The sequence below is a fragment of the Oncorhynchus masou genome, chromosome 32 (genome assembly GCF_036934945.1).
Source record: "Oncorhynchus masou masou isolate Uvic2021 chromosome 32, UVic_Omas_1.1, whole genome shotgun sequence".
Classification (NCBI taxonomy): domain Eukaryota; kingdom Metazoa; phylum Chordata; class Actinopteri; order Salmoniformes; family Salmonidae; genus Oncorhynchus; species Oncorhynchus masou.
This window is the reverse complement of record NC_088243.1, coordinates 29,298,783-29,319,842: the sequence shown is the minus strand read 5'-3', so window position 1 is coordinate 29,319,842 and position 21,060 is coordinate 29,298,783. Positions and strand designations below refer to the sequence as shown.

Genomic DNA, 21,060 nt, shown 5'->3' with positions numbered 1-21,060 from the left:
TACACAAAGCATGTAATTGAGTACGATAGTTAATTTAAACAAACCCTTTGCATATTTAAATTGAAAAAATATGAATATATGTTTAATTTGGGTTTTGGGTAATGGTGAAAATATTATAATTCATTTTCATCTGAAAATACAATGGAAGAGATAAAAAATATTGTTAAAAATATTGTATTACAAGGAAAACACGAATGACAATACTATACTACAATTAGCACGTAATATGCTCAAGTGTGCTTGCACACATTCATCAAACTAATGTCTTTATCTAGCTGTAAGTGTACACATTTACAGTAGTGGTCTTTAATGCCAGGGTGATTGTGTTCAATTCCTGTGAAGTGAGCACACACTCTGTGTAACTGAGTTTTTCTCCATTTGATGGACTGATTCATGTTTATCTGATCTCCTTATCTACCATCATTATTTCCAAACCAGTGGCTAAATTGGAAAAGCCCATAAGAACGTGTGAATACATGGCAGAGGCAATAAAATAGAACAGAAGGAGGAGAAGGCCCACCACACAGCAGAGCTTTGCTTTGGCAGTAGCAGATAGACTACACAGATAGCAGGGATATTTCTACTCCCCCACAGCACCATTGAACCACACAAATAAAGATGCAGCCAGCCATATAAATCTCAAAGGAAAGATCAACACTTCAGGTGGGGTCATCTGGTGTGTGTCTGTGTGTGTGTGTGTGTGTGTGTGTGTGTGTGTGTGTGTGTGTGTGTGTGTGTGTGTGTGTGTGTGTGTGTGTGTGTGTGTGTGTGTGTGTGTCTATGTGTGTTTGCGCCTCAATTGTTATTGTTTTAGATAATAAATAATAAAAGGTGCATTGTTATGCAGTGATTTTGTGCTGTGCACTTCCGTTTTAGTGGGCCAGTGGAGTCCCTGTTATATGGACATGTGTGGTGGCCTGCTTCTCTCTTCTGAGGCCTGTTTCCCCCTCTGTCTGCTCCCCGAGGACCATTGCTCAGGGGATTTTTAGGGATCACTTCATTTCTGTGGTATTGATCAGCTCAAATGACAGGGCCATTCAGACAGCTCTCTCCAATTGGTGTGAATGACCTCAGTGAGCGCTCTATCCAGAAACCATATCAGCTCACAGGATGCACTCGACTGGTGTGGCACTTTTGAAATACAGGCTCCAGAATGGGCTATGTTTTCAATTGAGTGTAGTCACACGCACACCGTCTCTGTGTGTGTGGGACTATGCGTGTGTGCGTGTGTGTGTGTGTATGCGCGTGTGTTTGTGTGTGACACCTGAGTGGATATTCAGGAACACAGTCCTGGATGCTGGTTCATTGAGGGACATGAGGTATGCACAACAGCTTGACCCCCCCCTGCTTCCCATGCATTAAATGGAGAGCAGAGTAGATGTGTAACCTGATAAATGCACTTAAAACAGTGAAGATGGACAGAGAGTGGAGGAAATCTCAGACGGGCTGTAGCTCAGTCTGCCTGCTAGGCAGTTAGAGGCTATTGATTAGCCACACAGAGTCCAAAGGAGGGCCAGAGGTGTTGGCTTCGTGGATCGTCTTATGCTTGAGTAACAGGTATAGCGATTCACCAAAATGAGTAATTCACCAAAATCTTGATTTTGTATCTCTTGTATCTTTTTTAGGTTAGATATTATTTTATGTATTCCACTGCAGAATATGAGATGAATCAGATACAAGGTACACCTGAGGGGTTCTGTACAGCATGTGTACAGCATATTGGGCTACAAATGGGTTATGGTGGAGCAAGTGTTTATTCAGGCACAGTGGATGGATCCATGCCAGACCAAAAGGGCAGGGGGATCTAGTGGTCCAGGACTGGTCAATCTTGACGGTGAGCTTTTTCCCTGAAAAGAGGACGCTATATTTAACACAATACTACAGTAGTTGACCCTACTTTACGAGGTACATTTTGCAGTGACGTAACAGTTCTCTGTACATTGTGCTGTCGGAGACACTAATACCCTCAGGTTGTGAAATATGTCCCACTCCTGTTATCACAAATGGAGCAATAAATAAACACACAAAAACCAGTCTGACAGTAAGATCAACCGTATCGTACAGAGCAGCTGAGGACTCATATGAAGAGTAAGAGGAAGCGAGAGGAATAAAGAAAATTAGACAGGGTGAGGGGAGACTTAGAGAGTGAGAGAAAGAGGGAGAGAGATAAAGAGAGAGAGGGAGGAGGGGAGAGGAAGAGAGGGAGAGCGAGAGATGGTGGCCCATGCTCTATATCTGTGCCACAAGTTCTCCTGGGTATTTGCGTGCTCCGTTTTCATCCTAAGTGTAATTTGAGCCTTTGGTTGATGCAAAGTGTGTGCAGCAGGTCTGTTCAAATCCAATCACTCACACTGACGTGTAATCCTTTCCCTCCCCATCATCAGTATTGTAATGAATAATGAAACACACTTAAGCAATACACAGCCGTCATACACCTGCGATGGAGATTGCATTCTGATGAGATGTGTGGTAGACCTAATGAAAGGTGTTTTTACTTGTCAATGGCTGGCTGGATGTAAAGCTGACTGTTATCAGTTGAGAGGGAACCGTACAGCTTGGGATATCTGGAGAGCCTGGAGGATCCTCATGTAGCATGAAAATACCATTACTCTTAATGTACCCATTACATCTCAGATATGTACACAGTATGTGTAGGAGCTACCAGGCCCCATGGCAACAGAGAGAATACACCCCCTTCTTTTCTTTCCATTCTTCCTTCAGTCAACCTAAAGCCACCATCACAACCGGCACTGTCTGGTGTCTGTAGTTTCAACATGGAGGATTATTACAATTAATTGGTTAGCGAGACATTATTTCAAAAAAGGAAATTGCCTCTTATAATTATATAGAGCAGGGAATACTCAAGTCCCAGGAATCTCAGCTTCCTGAAATGATGGATCCATCTCCCCTCCCCTCCACCACCCCGCCTCCCATTCCAGCCCCCCCCAGTAGTGCTAGCGTGTCTGCCAGTTTTCTGTGACGGATGCATTTTCTATGGTTCACATCCACAGCTCCTGGTCTGGCTCAGTGGAGGCTGGGGCTGTTAGCTCATCTGCCCGTCGCCGGTGGCCTGTCCAGTGTCTGTTGGGACTGCTGCTCTCTGCTCTCACGCTCTTCAACTCACAGCATTAAGTCAATCACAATCCGAGTGTCTGTAAACCCTGTGGACGAGCAGCATGTTAGTGCCTCTGCAGATGGGGTAAATACACTGAGGGGAGGATGGAGTTAGGGTTAAGGTTACAAACTGAATGAGTAAGTAGCCTAGACGTGACGGAGTAAAACATGGATGAAGGCCAAATGTCATACAGCACATGGTTGATACATCGAAATAAATGTATGTCTGATCCTCTTTCTGAGTCTAATGATATTATTAATAAAGATGAGCCCTCATCTTCACAAATGTGACTTTAGAAATGCACTATTTCTCAATACTACTATGTGATTATTATGATATATATTTTTTACCTTTATTTAACTAGGCAAGTCAGTTAAAAACAAATTCTTATTTCAACGACGGCCTGCCCCGGCCAAACCCGGGCGACACTTGGCCAATTTTGCACCGCCCTATGGGACTCCAAATCACAGCCGGATGAGATACAGCCTGGATTCAATCCCGGGGCTATAGTGACGCCTCTTGCACTGAGATGCAGTGCCTTAGACCGCTGCGCCACTCGGGAGGTTTGCTTGGGATCTTTGAACATCACAACATAATCACCAGTGTAGTGGGATAAGAAATGAATCACAGACTTCTGGGAGTTATTTAATTATTTGTTCCTTTTAGGAAATCAAAACATAAAAGTTACACAGATATCGATGATTTAACAATCTGAGATAACAATGTACACTGTTGCCAAATGATATAATTCACACCATAAATATTTATATGTAGGAGCAGGAAATAATTTAAAGTGCCTGTTCCTTACTGCAATTTTATCATCAAGGGACCAATTCTGACACACTGATGTTAATAAAAACATGTACCCGCTGCATAACCAAAATGGGTGTCACACCCATTAATGGCCAACTCATGTGGTCAACTTTAAGCATGCTGTACCTTTACAAACAGATATATAGATGGACAACTGGTGACTACAATTACAAATATCTTGGCAGGAGCATTTCTAGACAATATATCTTTGATAGAAACATGGACGGCTCAGGTATGTTTCAATACAGTCTTGATGATGATGATGATGAAGAGTAAGTCTTGAAATCAAAAGTATCGACAATAGTGATGAGGTAGTAGTCAGCAGGACGCTGCATACCGTACTTTATTTTGAACTGTTGTAACTCGGCAACCTACTGTATAGGCTACTGTCCAGTAACTATTGACATTCAGATATATACACATTATATAGAACCAGGGTTTGAATGTAAGACGTGAAGCATTGAGAGGAAGTGCCTGGAGTTTACGTTGCATCGTGTTGGGTGTGAATTTTGCATCGTTACAAAAAGATTTTAGGCTAAACTGTTTGATGTGTGTAATCTGTACTTGTCCATTAACTCACTTGTATTTTACAGCCGAGCAAAGAAAATATAGTTGTGATATTTATTTTTGATTAGAGGTATTTTGAGTAATATTGAAAAGATAATCAAATTGTCCCAAATCTTAGTAAAAGCATGCTTTCAGCATGGTTTCAGCATGCTTTCAGCATGGTTTCAGTCAGAATTGGTCCTTGTATTGCACAACAGTAAAATAACTCACGTTACATTGTCCCCCTCTAAAGTGGAGCCTGTTAAGTAGACAGCGGCTAGTTCAAGTTGGATGATTAGGTGCTGGGGTGTGTAGTCAACCTCCATTAAGTGGCCAATCAGGCTGCAGTAAAAGAGGGTGCTGCTGGATTAACACTGGCCAATGATATTACAAGCAGAGTGGCGACCATCCTGTCTGCAATGTCAGGGATTCATTTGATCACAGTATCATATTGTGACGGTACCACAATTTATCACTTCACATAAATCACATCAGTACTATAATCATCCACCTCCCACCACATTCTCTCCCTTTGAGAACAAAGAGCAGCATGAGTCTACAGTACTGAACTACAGGTCCCAGCATGCACCATGGAGGACAACCTGCCTACACACAGAGAGAATGGAGCCCCTCTACTCACTTTCCCACAAGAGATCACACCTTGTATAGACACACTGTGGGACTGGTGCTACCCTTTGAAACGTGCTGACACTTTGTAGTCTACATGGCTTCTCACAAGAGGAGCACCTTGGGGGGGGTGAATTGCTGTCTTTAAGAATGCCTGTCTGTCTCCTGGCCTATTGGGAGGTGTTAGACCACAGCTACTGTGTGTACATGGAGTCAAGCAGCGTTCCACGTGTCTACTGTACTCCTGGAGGGAGGCAGAGCAGCACAGCAGAGAGCAGGCAGACAGCTACAGCAATAACCTCCTTCTGGGTTAAAAATACCCCCAGTCAGTGTGAAGCTCTAGCTACCAACACATCACTGCACTGCACCTGCCATTCACCTCCGTTTGGATGGAGATCCACAAAGGCAGCCCCAGCTATAAAAAGACCGGCAGCTTCTAAAATGGTGATAGCAGATGCTGGGTACCTTGCGCCCTGTGTGTGGGAGGATTCTGCCATGGGCTTAAAGGACCCTAAATAGAGCGTTTGACATATGGGCCTCTGATTGTTTGAACATGGAATCTCCTGGACTTCTGCCACTCAGCATAAATCCTTTGATACCTCCGCCCCAAACCCACTCATCATCTTTCACCCTGCCCAAATCAGGTCATTCGCTCAGTTGCCAAGAGGCAATTTCCATCGGCTTGAACAATGACCAAGTGTGGGGTTTGAGATAGAGCACCATTGACAACAACATCTGCAGAGGAGAAACATCTACATTGCCGGGACACACACTCACACACATATGGGTCTTATAGTGACAGACAGACAGATAGACAGCAGCATTGTGAAGGAGAGGGTAGTGGAGGTTTAACATGGCTTGGCCACGGCACGGCTCCCTTTATTGCTGAGTTACTACAGAATAAGACGACTGACTACCTGCCTACGCTAGTTTGGTTAAACATGTCATGTGACCAGTTTGTCTTCTTCCTGTCTGAGACAGACCCATGTCACACGGCTCACTGCTCTGAAGAGGTATATTCAAGGGCATTTAGATCAATAGAGCTCACATTTAGGTAACAGCTTTTATTCTTTCTTTCTTTCTTTTTTTCCCCAAGAAAAAGAATGAGAGAAAATGGCCGTCGGGTTCACCAGAATTAACTGTACACTCAGTTTTCCATTATTAATAAATATATACATGTCCTGGTCAAGTCCAGGAGGTGAAATAACTGTCTGACAAGTGAGGCTGTTCATAGTGGTTGCCATGTGTGTTGTCATCAGAACACATTTGGAGGTTCTGACTAGAAATGTTAATTAAGAGCCTGCCATTATTCCTTCTGAAGATATAGAGAGAGGGGGAGATCCTTCACATACAGTATGACCACAGACCATGAACAAAACAAAATTATTACTGTACATAGTATTTCTTATATATTTTAAATTAATCTGCATCATTTTATATTTATACTTATAACCAAGTTTTGCATTTGTTCTTCTTTATTTTTTATTTTTTTAATGTCTGGGGCCCGAGGGGTTGGAGAACAAGAGAGGTCAGTCTGTCTCCTGTCTCAGTCAGCAGGGTGTCCCTCTCCTGTCCTGAGTCCCTTCTGTCCATGTCTCTCTGTCTGCATTGCCCTATCCCCATCGCCTTCACAGTGGGCACCTGCTCCTCCATCAGACCTTGGCCTCCAGCATCTCCAGGAAGAGTTTGTGCATGGGCACCTTGCCCTGCACTTTGATGCTGTAAAAGTGCTGCACGGCCTTGGTGGCGGTCTGGCGCAGCAGGGGCAGGGTCATGAGCAGCTTGCCTGCCCGCCGGGGGTCCTCCTGGTGTTGGCTGCTTTCGTAGTCCTGAAGAGCCTCGTGGAGCGCATCCTGGAGCTTCTGCACCGCCTCCACGTCCTCTATATGCATGGAGTCTGGAGAGGAGAGGGAGGGACAGGGTCAGTGAGAGAGGGCTCTTCAACATGAGTCTTATGTTAATATCTTCAGAGATATAATGACAACACAAACCATTGCTCGATATATTGAAATGTAAAATAGTTCTGTAAACAGTAACACATCATCTCAATTGTATTTTTACTAAAGTAAAACATGGCTGGGCTGGGACTACTGATCTCTCAGTGGAGTCAGCTATGGGACACGTAATCAGCATAATTAACACTGTGACAAGATAAACAACAGAATGTAAAGAAAAACACAAAGCTTAATGTCTTTTTTTTGCCTGGCGCCCTGGGTTTCATTTTCATATGGCCTTTGACCAATGAGACTAAAAATCAATGTAATCCTGCTGATTCCTGGAGCACGCAATGGAATGAATAGCAGCCAAACCCCAGTGAATGATCACACATTAAACACCTCACTGTTCCAAAGGACAGCTCCGGAATAGACTGTTTTCTTATAAACACTCTGGGAATCGGACGGTGTAAACCAACTTCAATAAAGAAATGATACTTCCTTCACATTTTGATTAATTTCCTCCCTCCTCTCCCACAGAAACATCTAGATCAAATAATGAGTGGAATGAAACTATATACTATTGTACATTTAATTACATTATCATAGGACTGTCAGTGCTTAAGCTAGCTGGAAACCATAATTTGACTGATTGATTATCATACAAAATGTATTATATCAATTCTGATCCAACCTGTGTAACTAAATGTATGTATGTAGGCCTACAGTAACAGTGAAACTGGATCAACAACAACTGCCATGTGTCTCATATGGACTCTGTAGCGCACATCCTCCCTGACCTTCTTTCAGTCTCAGAGGTGGGTTCTCTCTCTGACTCATTGCAGTCACTCTCTCTCTCTCTCTCTCTCTGGTGTGCCGTGGTGTACTGCATTGTTCACAACTACTTTTACTGCATGTGTGGAATGTTTCAACACTTTTAATTTCTCTCTCTCTCCCTCTCTGCCTCCTACTCTCTCTTTGCCTCACCCCCCCCTCTCTCTCTCTCTCTCTCTCTCTCTCTCTCTCTCTCTCTCTCTCTCTCTCTCTCTCTCTCTCTCTCAGGGATAGACTGGGGTTGTGGTTATCTCAGTGGTTAACCAGTGTCTGGTACTCGTGAGACAGCATGTCAATGGTCGCCTGACTCATCTCACCTTGGCGGTGCATATTTCACCACACGGGACAATAAAAGGCAAACAGATTTCAGACTTCATCCTAAATTCATTGACTGGAACAACTGTAAGCCCAAGACCTTGAGACATTTCTCACCCTGACGCTTTCCAATCCACAGCGGTAAAAGGAAGTAGGTCGTGAATGGGGGGAGGGGGGGGGGGGTGAGCAGAATAGATGAACAAAAGGGAAAATCACCAGGAACTCAGAGAGCTAACTGACTACTGTATCTCCTGTTTGTGTCAAACAGGATCAGTCAGTGATAAACAGGATATTAGGAAATATAGACAAGTCAATGCACTGACAAATTATTAGCAATTAAATGCATTTTAATTACAGTGATAAATCATAGAACTAATAAATGTATCTGAGACATTAGTTAGTGTGTGTGTGTGTGTGTGTGTGTGTGTGTGTGTGTGTGTGTGTGTGTGTGTGTGTGTGTGTGTGTGTGTGTGTGTGTGTGTGTGTGTGTGTGTGTGTGTGTGTGTGTGTGTGTGTGTGTGTGTGTGTGTGTTTGATATTTGAGCCATTACAGTGATCTGATCCCAAGAGTGAGTGAGCATAGGGGACACAGGTCAGAGTGAGTGAGCATAGGGGACACAGGTCAGAGTGAGTGAGCATAGGGGACACAGGTCAGAGTGAGTGAGCATAGGGGACAAAGGTCTCAGGGTGAAGTGCAGGCAAGAAAGGAAGAAAATGAGAACAATAGAGAGAGAGAGGGGTAGATAGAGAGTGGAAGAGAGATAGAGAGAGTGATATATATATAGAGAGAGAGAGATTGATAGAGAGAGAGGGGGATAGAGTGAGAGAGATTGATAGAGAGAGAGGGGGATAGAGTGAGATAGATATTGAGAGAGAGAGAGAGAAAGAGGGGGGTAGATAGAGAGTGGAAGAGAGATAGAGAGAGGGATATATATATAGAGAGAGATTGATAGAGAGAGAGGGGGATAGAGTGAGATAGATATTGAGAGAGAGGGAGAGAGAGAGAGATAAAGCCCTTGAATTGAATTGAATTGAGAGAGATAGAGGGAGAGAGAGAGAGAGAGAGAGAGAAGGGGAGAGGGAGAGAGAGACACAGAGAGAGAGAGAGGGCGAGAGAGAGAGAGGGGGAGATAGAGAGGGAGTGAGAGAGAGATAGAGAAAGAGAGAGGTAGAGAGGGATTGAGATAGAGAGAGAGAGAGAGAGAGAGAGAGAGAGAGAGAGAGAGAGAGAGAGAGAGAGAGAGAAAGAGAGAGAGAGAGAGAGAGAGAGCAAGCATGTAGGCTTTGGAGGAAGGGATGGTTTTAAAAAAACAACTTTGAAGAAACAATTTCCTTGCAATCCATCAGAGAGCCCACGTCGATCCCATTGATAAACTGCTAATTACAAAATCAATCGCTATGAATTTTCACAGCTGTCAGACAGAGGGGCTCCCGGGAGAGGAATCTCACAGAGACCTTGCTCAAACGTTCCCGGACGCCCCCTCCTCACCCTGACACAAGGCCTCACTCCCTCCCCCGCCTTCCACACCTCACCTGCCCCACCCCCCAACAAAGCTCTGCCGTGTGAAAGCAAAGCCCACCATCAGCATTTTCATTTGTCAGCCTGACAAAAAAAGAGAGAGCACGCCCGTGGCCCAGCCAGGCATTGATCAGAGAGGGACAAGCCCTGCCTTCTCAAAAGCAGCCTGTCGATATGAGTGTACCGTCTTTGCATTGGAACAAACGAGACCCATCACTCCCTGATACTCATTCCGTTCGACTTAACACATTTTATTGACAGGCCTTGTGCTCCTAATGAAATGCTAAATTTATCTCCCGTGGCTGGCCTGCCCTGCAGCTACTGTTATGGAGATAGAGAGGGACGGATAGAGAAATATCACAACATGGAAGGATTTCAATTAAAAGCTCAGTCCTTCCCTCCTCCCCTCCTTCCCTATCTCTCTCACTCCAAACTAAAGGGTAAAGTCAACAACTACTTTAAACACTGACATGACATGTTGGTCATAGATATAGAAATGTAAACTTAACATATTAAATTCATATATATTAATGTAATGGAGAATATTAACAGATACAAATGATGAACAATTGTTATCACGAGTAAGATAATATTCCAATATGACATTTTAAGCAGTGTTCTGGATTTGTGCAATGTAAATAGAATTTTAGTTTTTAAATTTAAAAGAACCCCATAAAGAACACTAAAATCATTTTTGATGTGGTGGCAAAAGTGTTTTAAAAATCCAGAACAAATTTAATAGTAATAGTTTGTTCATTTGAAACTAACACTTGCTCTAGATTTGATATATGAACGTTTTTTGAGATTAATGAAATGTGTCCTAAAATGTATAAATACTGGATTTATTCATAAAATTACAATAATACGTTTTTTTAAAGTCCCAATTATTATTACTGACTACATGTGTATATTGCTTGTGATTACCCATTTTACAATATCCTATTGTCCATAAAATACTGAAAATTCATACTGTGATTTTCAAAACATATCTTATGTTTGTTGCAAAAATACAATATCACCTTAAATTAGGAATTTTATATTTATATTTTAAATGATTTTGTTATTTTTGTACCTTTTTTAACTACATTAGGCAAGTCAGATAATTAAGAACAAATTCTTATTTACGATGATGGCCTACCAAAAGGCAAAAGGCCTCCTGCAGGGTCGGGGGCTGGGATTAACAACATATAGGAAAAAACAAACATCCTGACAAATGAGACACCATAACACCACATAAAGAGAGACCGAAGACAACAACATAGGATGGCAGAAACACATAACACAGCATGGTAGCAACACAACATGACAACAACATGGTAGCAACACAACATGGCAGCAGCACAGCATGGTAGCAGCACAAAACATGGCACAAACATTATTGGGCACAGACAACAGCACAAAGGGCAAGAAGGTAGAGACAACAATACATCACGCGACGAAGTCACAACTGTCAGTAATAGTGCAATGATTTAGTCTTTGAATGAAGAGACGGAGATAAGAGCTGTCCAGTTTGAGTGTTTTTTTCAGCTCGTTCCAGTTGCTAGGTGCAACGAACTGAAAAGAGCAGCGACCCAGGGATGTGTGTGCTTTGGGGACCTTTAACAGAATGTGACTGGCAGAACAGGTGTTGTATGTGGAAGATGAGGGCTGCAGTAGGTTGCATACCAGAGAGAATACTATAGACATCAAGACATCAAGAAAGCCACTCAGTAGATTATTGACAAGTTTTTCTAACACTTTTGATAACAGGGCAAAATAGAAACTGGCCTATAATAGTTAGGATCAGCTTCATCTTGACCCTTTAAATAACGGACACTTCGTGACTGCCTTCCAAGCAATGGGAACCTCCCCAGAGAGGTTAGAGATAGGCTTTGAGATGATAGGGGCAGCAACCTTAAAGAAGAAAGGGTCTAAACCATCTGACCCAGATGTTTTTTTGCAGTCAAGTTTAAGGAGCTCCTTTAGCACATCGGAATCAGTGACCGCCTGCAGGGAGAAACTTTGTAGCGGGGCAGTGGAAAAAGAGGGAGGAGCAAAGGGGCTTGTCGCATTAGAAGGCGTGGGAGATAGGGAAATGGCTGAGTTGATTAGGAATCATGACTTAATGAAGTGGTGATTAAAGAGCTCCTTGTCAGTAACAACTAGAGATGCGCAATATATCAGTTGGTAGCTAGTTTTAGCTTGGCACCTAACTAGCACCAATACAACCAGCCTGAAAACAATGATCAGTATAAACTGCAGTCATTTTCATTATTCTTACAAATTATTTATGAATCCTTGTGAGTAAGTATTAGCTAGGTTGCCACTTGTTGTTCTCCTACTGAAATTGAACTTCAGTTCATGAAAGTAATAGCTAGCCAGCTACTTAAATAAAAGTATGTCATTGACAGTGATGCAAATTAATACAAATAGTAGAATTATGCCATACTTTTATTTTGAAGGCTAACCGCAAAGTCCACTGTTGTGGCTAATCCTTATTGTGGCTAGCTTCACATAGATGGGTCCAAGCACCATTAATCAAATAAGAACTGTCTTATAAATTAGGATTCATTTAGATGATGTCGCCTAGCTATATACAGTTGAAGTCAGAGGTTTACATACACCTTAGCCAAATACATTTAAACTCAGTTTTTCACAATTCCTGACATTTAATCCTCGTAAAAATTCCCTGTCTTAGGTCAGTTAGGATCACCACCTTATTTTAAGAATGTGAAATGTCAGAATAGTAGTAGAGAGAATGATTTATTTTAGCTTTAATTTCTTTCATCACATTACCAGTGGGTCAGAAGTTTACATACACTCAATTAGTATTTGGTAGCATTTCCTTAACATTGTTTAACTTGGGTCAAATGTTTCGAGTAGCCTTCCACAAGCTTCCCACAATAAGTCGGGTGAATTTTGGCCAATTCCTCCTGACGGGGGCTGGTGTAACTGAGTCAGGTGTGTAGGCCTCCTTGCTCGCACACACATTTTCAGTTCTGCCCACAAATCTTTTATAGGATTGAGGTCAGGGAATTGTGTTGGCCACTCCAATACCTTGACTTTGTTGTCCTTAAGCCATTTTGCCACAACTTTGGAAGTATGCTTGGGGTCATTGTCCATTTGGAAGACCCATTTGCGACCAAGCTTTAACTTCCTGACTGATGTCTTGAGATGTTGCTTCAATATATCCACATACTTTTCCTACCTCATGATGCCATCTATTTTGTGAAGTGCACCAGTCCCTCCTGCAGCAAAGCACCCCCACAACATGAAGCTGCCACCACTGTGCTTCACGGTTGGGATGGTGTTCTTCGGCTTGCAAGCCTCCCCTTTTTTCCTCCAAACATAACGATGGTCATTATGTCCAAACAGTTCAATTTTTGCTTCATCAGACCAGAGGACATTTCTCCAAAAAGTATGATCTTTGTTTGCATGTGCAGTTGCAAACCACACTCTGGCATATTTATGGTGGTTTCTGAGCAGTGGCTCCTTCCTTGCTGAGCGGACTTTCAGGTTATGTCATTATAGGACTCGTTTTTCTGTGGATATAGATACGTTTGTAACTGTTTCCTCCAGCATCTTCACAAGGTCCTTTGCTGTTGTTCTGGGATTGATTTGCACTTTTCGCTCCAAAGTACGTTCATCTCTAGGAGACAGAACGCGTCTCCTTCCTGAACGGTATGACGGCTGCGTGGTCCCATGGTGTTTATACTTGCGTATTATTGTTTGTACAGATCAATGTGGTACCTTCCGGCATTTGGAAATTGCTCCCAAGGATGAACCAGACTTGTGAAGGTCTACAATTTTTTCTTGGCTGATTTCTTTTGATTTTCCCATGATGTCAAGCAAAGAGGCACTGAGTTTGAAGTTAGGCCTTGAAATACATCCACAGGTACACCTCCAATTGACTCAAATTATGTTAATTAGCCTATCAGAAGCTTCTAAAGCCGACATTATTTTCTGGAATTTTCCAAGCTGTTTAAAGGCACAGTCAACTTAGTGTATGTAAACTTCTGACCCACTGGAATTGTGATACAGTGAATTAAAAGTGAAATAATGTGCCTGTAAACAATTGTGGTAAAACATTACTTATGTCATGTACAAAGTAGATGTCCTAACTGACTTGCCAAAACTATAGTTTGTTAACAAGAAATTTGTGGAGTGGTTGAAAAACATGAATGACTCCAACCTATTTAAACTTCCGACTTCAACTGTACATCATCAACATTAAGGGACATGGGCAGCTGTGGAAAGAAGGGTTTATTCTCTAGGTCTTTTCCAGAACTTCCTGGGGTTAGATCCACAGAGAGAGAACTGCTCCTTAAAGTAACTAACTTTGGCCTTCCGGATAGCCTGAGTGCACTTATTTTTCATTTGTCTGAACGAGATCCAGTCAGCCTGAGTATGCGTGTGCCGAGCCTTTCGGCAAATGCAATTCTTGAGGTGGAGTAACTCTGCCAGATCACGGTCAAACCAGGGGCTGAACCTGTTTTTATTAAAAAATGTCTTTATGGGGGCGTGTTTGTTAACAATACCTCTGAAAATATCAAAAAATAAGGTCCAAGCGTCTTCGATAGAGGTGATCAAGCTGATTCTATACCAATTTACAGTGGTCAGGTCATGAAGGAAGGCTTGCTCATTAAATATTTTTAGCAAGAGTCTATGACAAATCAGTACAGGTTGTTTCACTGAGCAGCCATTACAAACACAGGCTGTAAAACAGTTATCACTAAGGACATTACAGAAAACCGCAAACGGATAACTATCAGGATTATTTGTGAGGATAACATCAAGAAGAGTAGCCTTCTCTGGGTGTTTGGAGTCATACCTTGTGGGATTGGTAATAATCTGAGAAATATTTAGTGAGTCCCATTGCTTTAGGACTTGGTCAAGTGGTTTAAGCATGTCCCAGTTTAGGTCACCTAGCAGGACAAATTCAGACTTAGTTTAAGGGCATTCATTGTTTACATGAATTGTTCTTTCAATATTGCATCAATTACAAATCCTTGTACCGAATGTAATATCCAGATATTCACCTATCATCCCTGTTTGCCACTTTATTTACGCTCTATATTGAGGTGGTGTATATTGTCCTACCTGAGTTGGCGAGAGCGATGGCCTTGAGGGTAACAAACTCCTCCTTCTCCACCTTCAGCTTCTTGTACTTGCGGACGAGCTGCAGGATGGACACGTAGAGGTCGAGCAGGCCCGTGAGCCGCGAGTGCTCCTCGTCCATGATGTAGTCCTCTGCATACACCAGCTCGTCCTCGTAGGGCAGCGAGCGGAACACAATGCTAAGGATCAGGATCTCCATCCAGGCGCTCTGCAGTAGACTCATCTGGTCTGCCAGGGACAGTGTGGAGAAGCCTGAGGAGACAGAAGAGAATAGTTACCTGCACTACAATGCACTGGCACTCATATCATTTTGTGTTTGTATGTGTGTGTGTTTTATTGTGTTTTTGTGTGTGTGTGTGCATGCGTGTGTGCGTGTGTGAAAGAGTGGGTGTTTCCAGCTCCTGCTTTGCCCTTAAGATGAACTAGAAAACAGTGAAAAAGAATCGAATGGGCTCTTTATATTCACACTAGATCAATGCAATTATCTCAAATAAAGGGTGACCTATTAAAAGAACATCAACAAGTTAACAACGCCACTCTGATTATTTTAATCAAAACACTGTGAAGCCGAAGATGTACTGTCCACTTTCAAGGTCTTTTCTCATGGACAGATCTGATCAGTAACCAAAACATGAGTTGTTGGTTTCACCCCGGCTGACTACACTACATGCCACGGCACATGTTAGCAGGAGAGGTGTTTAATTTTAAATGCACTCTGGAAGGTCCTCTCTGAAATGGGTGTCACAGCACTCCAGTGGGCTTTACTGTAAGTGAAGACAGTAAATCGGTGCAAAGGTCTTCGAGACACAAAGCCGTCTGGTCAGCCCTTGTTTCCTGTCACACTGCTATTGGTGGGATTAGCACTGAGACAGATCCTCATTGGAAGGGTCGAGGACGTGACACACACTCAGTGCCGCACTGGGGGAGGTAATGAAAACATACACACAACACTAACATGCACGCTCGCCCGCACACACGCACACACACACACACACACACACACACACACACACACACACACACACACACACACACACACACACACACACACACACACACACACACACACACACACACACACAGCGAGGGGTCATGGGAGCCACCCTGCCCTAAAGGCCTGCTTTTAAAAAATATAAAAAATAATGATGTTTTATTGTCACATACACCGGATAGGTGCAGAAATTCTGTCCTCGTTCCTGACAGCAGCTGGATGAAATGAAATGGTCTGGATCACTGCATTTCCTATTCTAACATAGCAGCACCCATTGAAAAATATATATATATTGATATAGATATTATATAAAAATAACAAAAATTCACAAAAGTAGTGCCTTGGGCCTTTAATAGCCTTGTATTAGCAGACTGATATAGCTGATATACCCACCTACCCCCCCCAAAATATATATATATTGATATACCACCCCAAAACAAATCACAGCACCCCCACGCGTATGCCTTCAAACACAAAGGATGCTACTGCTACCTCTACATATGGACAAAGAAACAACCATCCACACAGATTCTCTGACGATGAGGTGAGGGAATTCAGAGAAATTAAAAGGAGAAAGAGGATCTGGACAGAAGAGAGGAACATATAGCCATCTCATCCCTTTTTCCCCTTACTACCCTTCAGTGGTCAATAAACTGGGCACATCCCCTCCTCCCCCACAATCCATCCTGTCCTGGTCTAGCGGGCCCACGGCGCCCCATTCTGAAAACATTTTAGCCCTCTCCGACGTCGCCTGATTAAAATGATTGCTTTTACAAGTTTACTGTTGCAATACTATCTTCTCTCAGGTGATTAAGAGGTGATAGATTACAGTATTGACCAGGCCGCTCACCACACCTCCTCCAGATGTTTTCTCTTAAATATAAATGATCTCATTGGGACAGTCACAGGGTGATGTTTATCTCCCCAGCCCTGACACTGTGGTGGACACACACACATATGGGTGAGAAAGAGGGAGAGGGGGAGAGAGAGATAGAAACAGAAGGGGGAGAAACAGATAGAATAAAGTAGAGAGAGAGAGAGAGAGAAAGAGAGAGAGAGAGAGAGAGGAAAGGGGCTACCTGAGAGTTCAATTTCCCTTATCGTGGTGATGACCACAGCAGGGGAGAGCTGGAGGATACATTCATTAACAGATTGCGATCGTAATGTGAGGGCCTTCACAATGTGAAGGGGAATCAATAGTCAGTAGAATGGAGACTGATCAAACAGAGACAGAGACAGGTGCAGGGCCCAGAGCAGGGCAGGGCAACCCGGGTGGCCAGGGGTATGTGAACCACAGACAGGACCAGCAAAATACAGACACTTTACCAAATTTGCTAGGAGCACATATTCATATCATTGTAGGAGGAAGCCACAAGTCCAGGTTAGTTCAGGTTCCTGTGCAACCACACCTCAAAATGCATTATAAATCCCTGTCTGCACTGGAGTAGGCGTACCTTGCCATTAGTGAGACAGAATCTGGACTGACCGCAAGGAAATTGTCACGCAAGTGTAGACAAGGTGCAGCCTGATTGCTGCGTCAGGTTGGCATTGCAATCACAGCCCAAGCTTTGTGCACACTTTTAATGCCAAGGAGGACTCAAGCGGAACAAACACCTTGCCCTCAATGTGACAGCACAGGGAAAGAACTTGTTCTAGATTTGTACGAGAGAATGCAGAATCCCTCTGTTATACCAGACACCTCTCAGCAATATGCACACACTGAACACAGCAGCCTGCAATTACGTTTGACGCTAAAAGTCCTTGAATTGAATCTGGTGTTGTGAGATGGAGAGAAGGTGTTTTCCCCCTGCTCTGTCTCTCTTCAGGGCCTAAATTATGGCTCCAAATGGAATCTCGTGTCGTTGCCTTGCCGTTTTCCACTCAATTTAATCGAGTAATGAAGTGACTTGCCGACTCCGCAGGTCACATGGCACTCTGGCCGCCACGCTCCAAAGGCGGCCCGGTTAAGTGCCGTCGGAGTGGGTGATTTCCTCTAATGAAATATCAATATTTACATCTTCATTTCCACACCAGTGCCTTGGTGGGATTTGACCAAACATGACACAATATTGACCAAATCTGAAAGACCTGTCTGTGTGGTTGAAGGCCCTTTTCCACACGGCTGCTGAGTCCACTGGGTGAGTAAACTAGCAGAGGGCAAGAAAGGCATTTCTGAGATCTTTATTTTTTAAATTGATTTTGATTAAGGAAGCTTTCATATAGGGAATTGTGAAGTTATGAGAGAATCGTGCTTTAACATTATAACGTTTTAATTACATTTATAATGTTGAATTTCTTTTATCCACTAAACACAAGGGAACTTCAACATACAGTTGGTTTAGTGAATCATCTATGCTGTATCACAATTGAACCACAATGTACCTTCTCCTTACATGTGGACAAGAGGTCCCCAGGATAAATGTCTCTCCCTGGGATTACAGATGGTGACAGACAGACATGTGGTGGCTGTGAACAGGGAACATGTTCTCTTCTCGCCTCTTGTCCAGACACTGAAGACCATGACTGATTTCAACAGTAGACTAATTCACTTCATGCCGCAGCTGCGTTCTTACAAGGAGCCCTGTCCTTGGCTTGGCACAGTATAAAATCACACCAGTTTGTTGCTTGTGTTTATGGAGCTCAATAAACACGGCCACTTGAAATGGTTTCAACAACATTGACAAGCTTGGCCGGTCTCTCTAGCTGATAAAGGCAAATCTAGAATAGGGTTTCACTGCCATATTTTGTATAAATCACATATGAGAGTCATAAGACAGGAATAAATCTGTTTTCTTTGACAGATCATTTCCCTCAGCTTGTCCTGATCTGCTCCCTCACATTTGGCCTGACTTATCTATACTGAATTTGCATACTCAAACAATATCCCCGTCAAAACAGTCCTGTTACAGTCTCATTCCTCTGTCCTCTAAGCTCTCATCTGTTAATCCTATAGAGACGAACACATGTCGAAATTTTTTTTGGTTTATCTTATGATTCTTAGCTTGTTATTGTGGATACAACTGTAAAGAGCCAGTTGGGGGGAGACAAAATCCCCAACCGACATATCTCCGACATATCTCTGACATATCTCCGACATATCTCCGACATATCTCCGACATATCTCCGACATATCTCCGAAATATCTCCGAAATATCTCCGACATATCTCCGACATATCTCTTACATATCTCCGACATATCTCTTACATATCTCCGACATATCTCCGACATATCTCTTACATATCTCTTACATATCTCCGACATATCTCTGACATATCTCTGACATATCTCCGGCAGACCAGGCAGGCCACCCCGCGCCGGCTGCCTCTGGGTCCACCACTCGTCAGATTAATCAGGGTGGCATTTCATCTGCCAGAGCAGAGGACGGCCCAAAATTAAATGCTGAAGATTTCTGTTGAGCGGGAGTTCATATTCTATTAATTTATTATTGTTTCCCTCTCCCAGAGGGCCATTAGTACGGGTCATAAAAAGAGATGTAATTACGAGGCATGGTGGCCCCCTCCAGCTGCAGCCCCCTCGTATTTCACCCTCAATCAAACTACTGAACAGACCGACAGAGAGAGACAGAGAGAGAGAGGCATGGAGAGATGGAGATTGAGGGAGAGGGATGAAAGGAAAGAGTTGGGGGGAGGGATGGGGAACGAGAGAGAGAGAGAGGGATGGAGGGAAAGGAAGAGAGAGGAAGAGAGAGAGAGGAAGAGAGAGATGGAGAGGAATAGAGAGAGAGGGATGGAGGGAAAGGAAGAGAGAGAAAGATAGAGAGAGGAAGAGAGAGATGGAGAGGAATAGAGAGAGAGAGAGTAATTCTCTCTGGACAGGGGCTGATCTATCATGGCTAGCTATCAGAAGGACAAGCCAGCCCTGAAGACTTTTGCCCAACAGCAATCTCACCTCAGCCCAGTCTAGTGCTCTCCAGGCTCCAGTTCAATACTAGCCCTAAAAATCACAGAGGTCCAGCTAGCTCATCAAAGCTTTTACATCCCCAAATCTACTACTTTTATTTCAGAGACAGATACATTCTTATTTAAATCATCTCAACAATGTTATTACAAGAAGCTGTGCTGTTAATGATATGTCCTGATCAGCCATACATTGGTCTTAAGGTTGATAAAACTACATGTATTTGATACCAAACAGACTGGAGCAGAAGCAAAGCCGTGTGGTCATTTTGATTCTAATGTGTGTGCAAGCCTGTGTATGTGTGTATCTATGTGAGTATTTGCGTCTGTGTGTGTGGCCATGTTAGTGGCCATGTGTGTTTGTGCATGTTTGTGCGCAAGTGTGTATTGGCGTGCTAGTGTGTGTGTGTGTGTGTGTGTGTGTGTGTGTGTGTGTGTGTGTGTGTGTGTGTGTGTGTGTGTGTGTGTGTGTGTGTGTGTGTGTGTGTGTGTGTGTGTGTGTGTGTGTGTGTAAGCTGCAGCTGACGGCAATGATTCTTCCTGAATTTACATGACAGCGCCAGGGGGACCCAATCAATAGCTGCTTGGTAATAAATTGCTGTGCTTGACATAAATAATTTACCCTGAGCCTCGGCCACACGTTCAACACACAGCTCAAGTCAGCCTGCTGCAAGCCTTCACTGGATACACAGTGCCCCACACATCACACAAACTACCCTGTCATATATGATGTTACAAATACAATTCAGTACATCTTGAATTTCAGCAGTGGAAATCGGTTTGAAAAGTCACATATAGCTGGATGATAGACAATTAATGAATTCAATTCTGTTTTGCAGGTTAAAACTATGACTAAACGGTTCAGTGCTCTCACTTTTCTGAAGAGCCAGCTATCTCTACTTTTAAGATGATAACCAGACCATTATCCCATTGTAAGTAGCTGGGAATGGGTGATTTGACCAGCGGCCTGTGAACGTTATGAGGTTGTATAACGTTAAATACTGTAATCCCCTTGTCTTAATCTGCACCCCTGACCCCGTGACCCTGGCTCGGGAGTATTTAGCCGTCCCAAGGGTCCCACAGCCCTCGTTTGGCGTTATATATCTCTGTTTAGCCCAAAGACCAGGAGGAATCTGACTTTAATCATTCACATAATTACACATAATTTATCTCTGCTGCCAACCAGCAACACGTCTTAATGAGGGACGGACAGCTAGCTGACAATGTCTAAAGGCACATCATCAGCTCTCTGAAGGACTTCCTTACTGCAAATTACTAATACTATTTATACCCTGCTGGCGTTAATGATGTATATCAAAATATAAAATGCGTTTGATGCTCGGTTTGCTGG

General features: G+C 43.2%; 1 protein-coding gene across 1 annotated transcript in view; it reads right to left on the bottom strand.

The window, feature by feature from the left end:
* Positions 1 to 3,747: 3,747 nt before the first annotated feature.
* LOC135525876 (steroid hormone receptor ERR2-like) overlaps positions 3,748 to 21,060 on the bottom strand; it is a 61,885-nt gene continuing 44,572 nt past the window's right edge. The window contains exons 7-8 of the mRNA XM_064953821.1: positions 14,783 to 15,052; positions 3,748 to 6,998 (exon numbers count right to left, since the gene is read on the bottom strand). Coding sequence (XP_064809893.1) covers positions 6,754 to 6,998; positions 14,783 to 15,052 — 515 coding nt within the window. The 3' untranslated portion in view covers positions 3,748 to 6,753. The remainder of the gene's footprint in view (positions 6,999 to 14,782; positions 15,053 to 21,060) is intronic.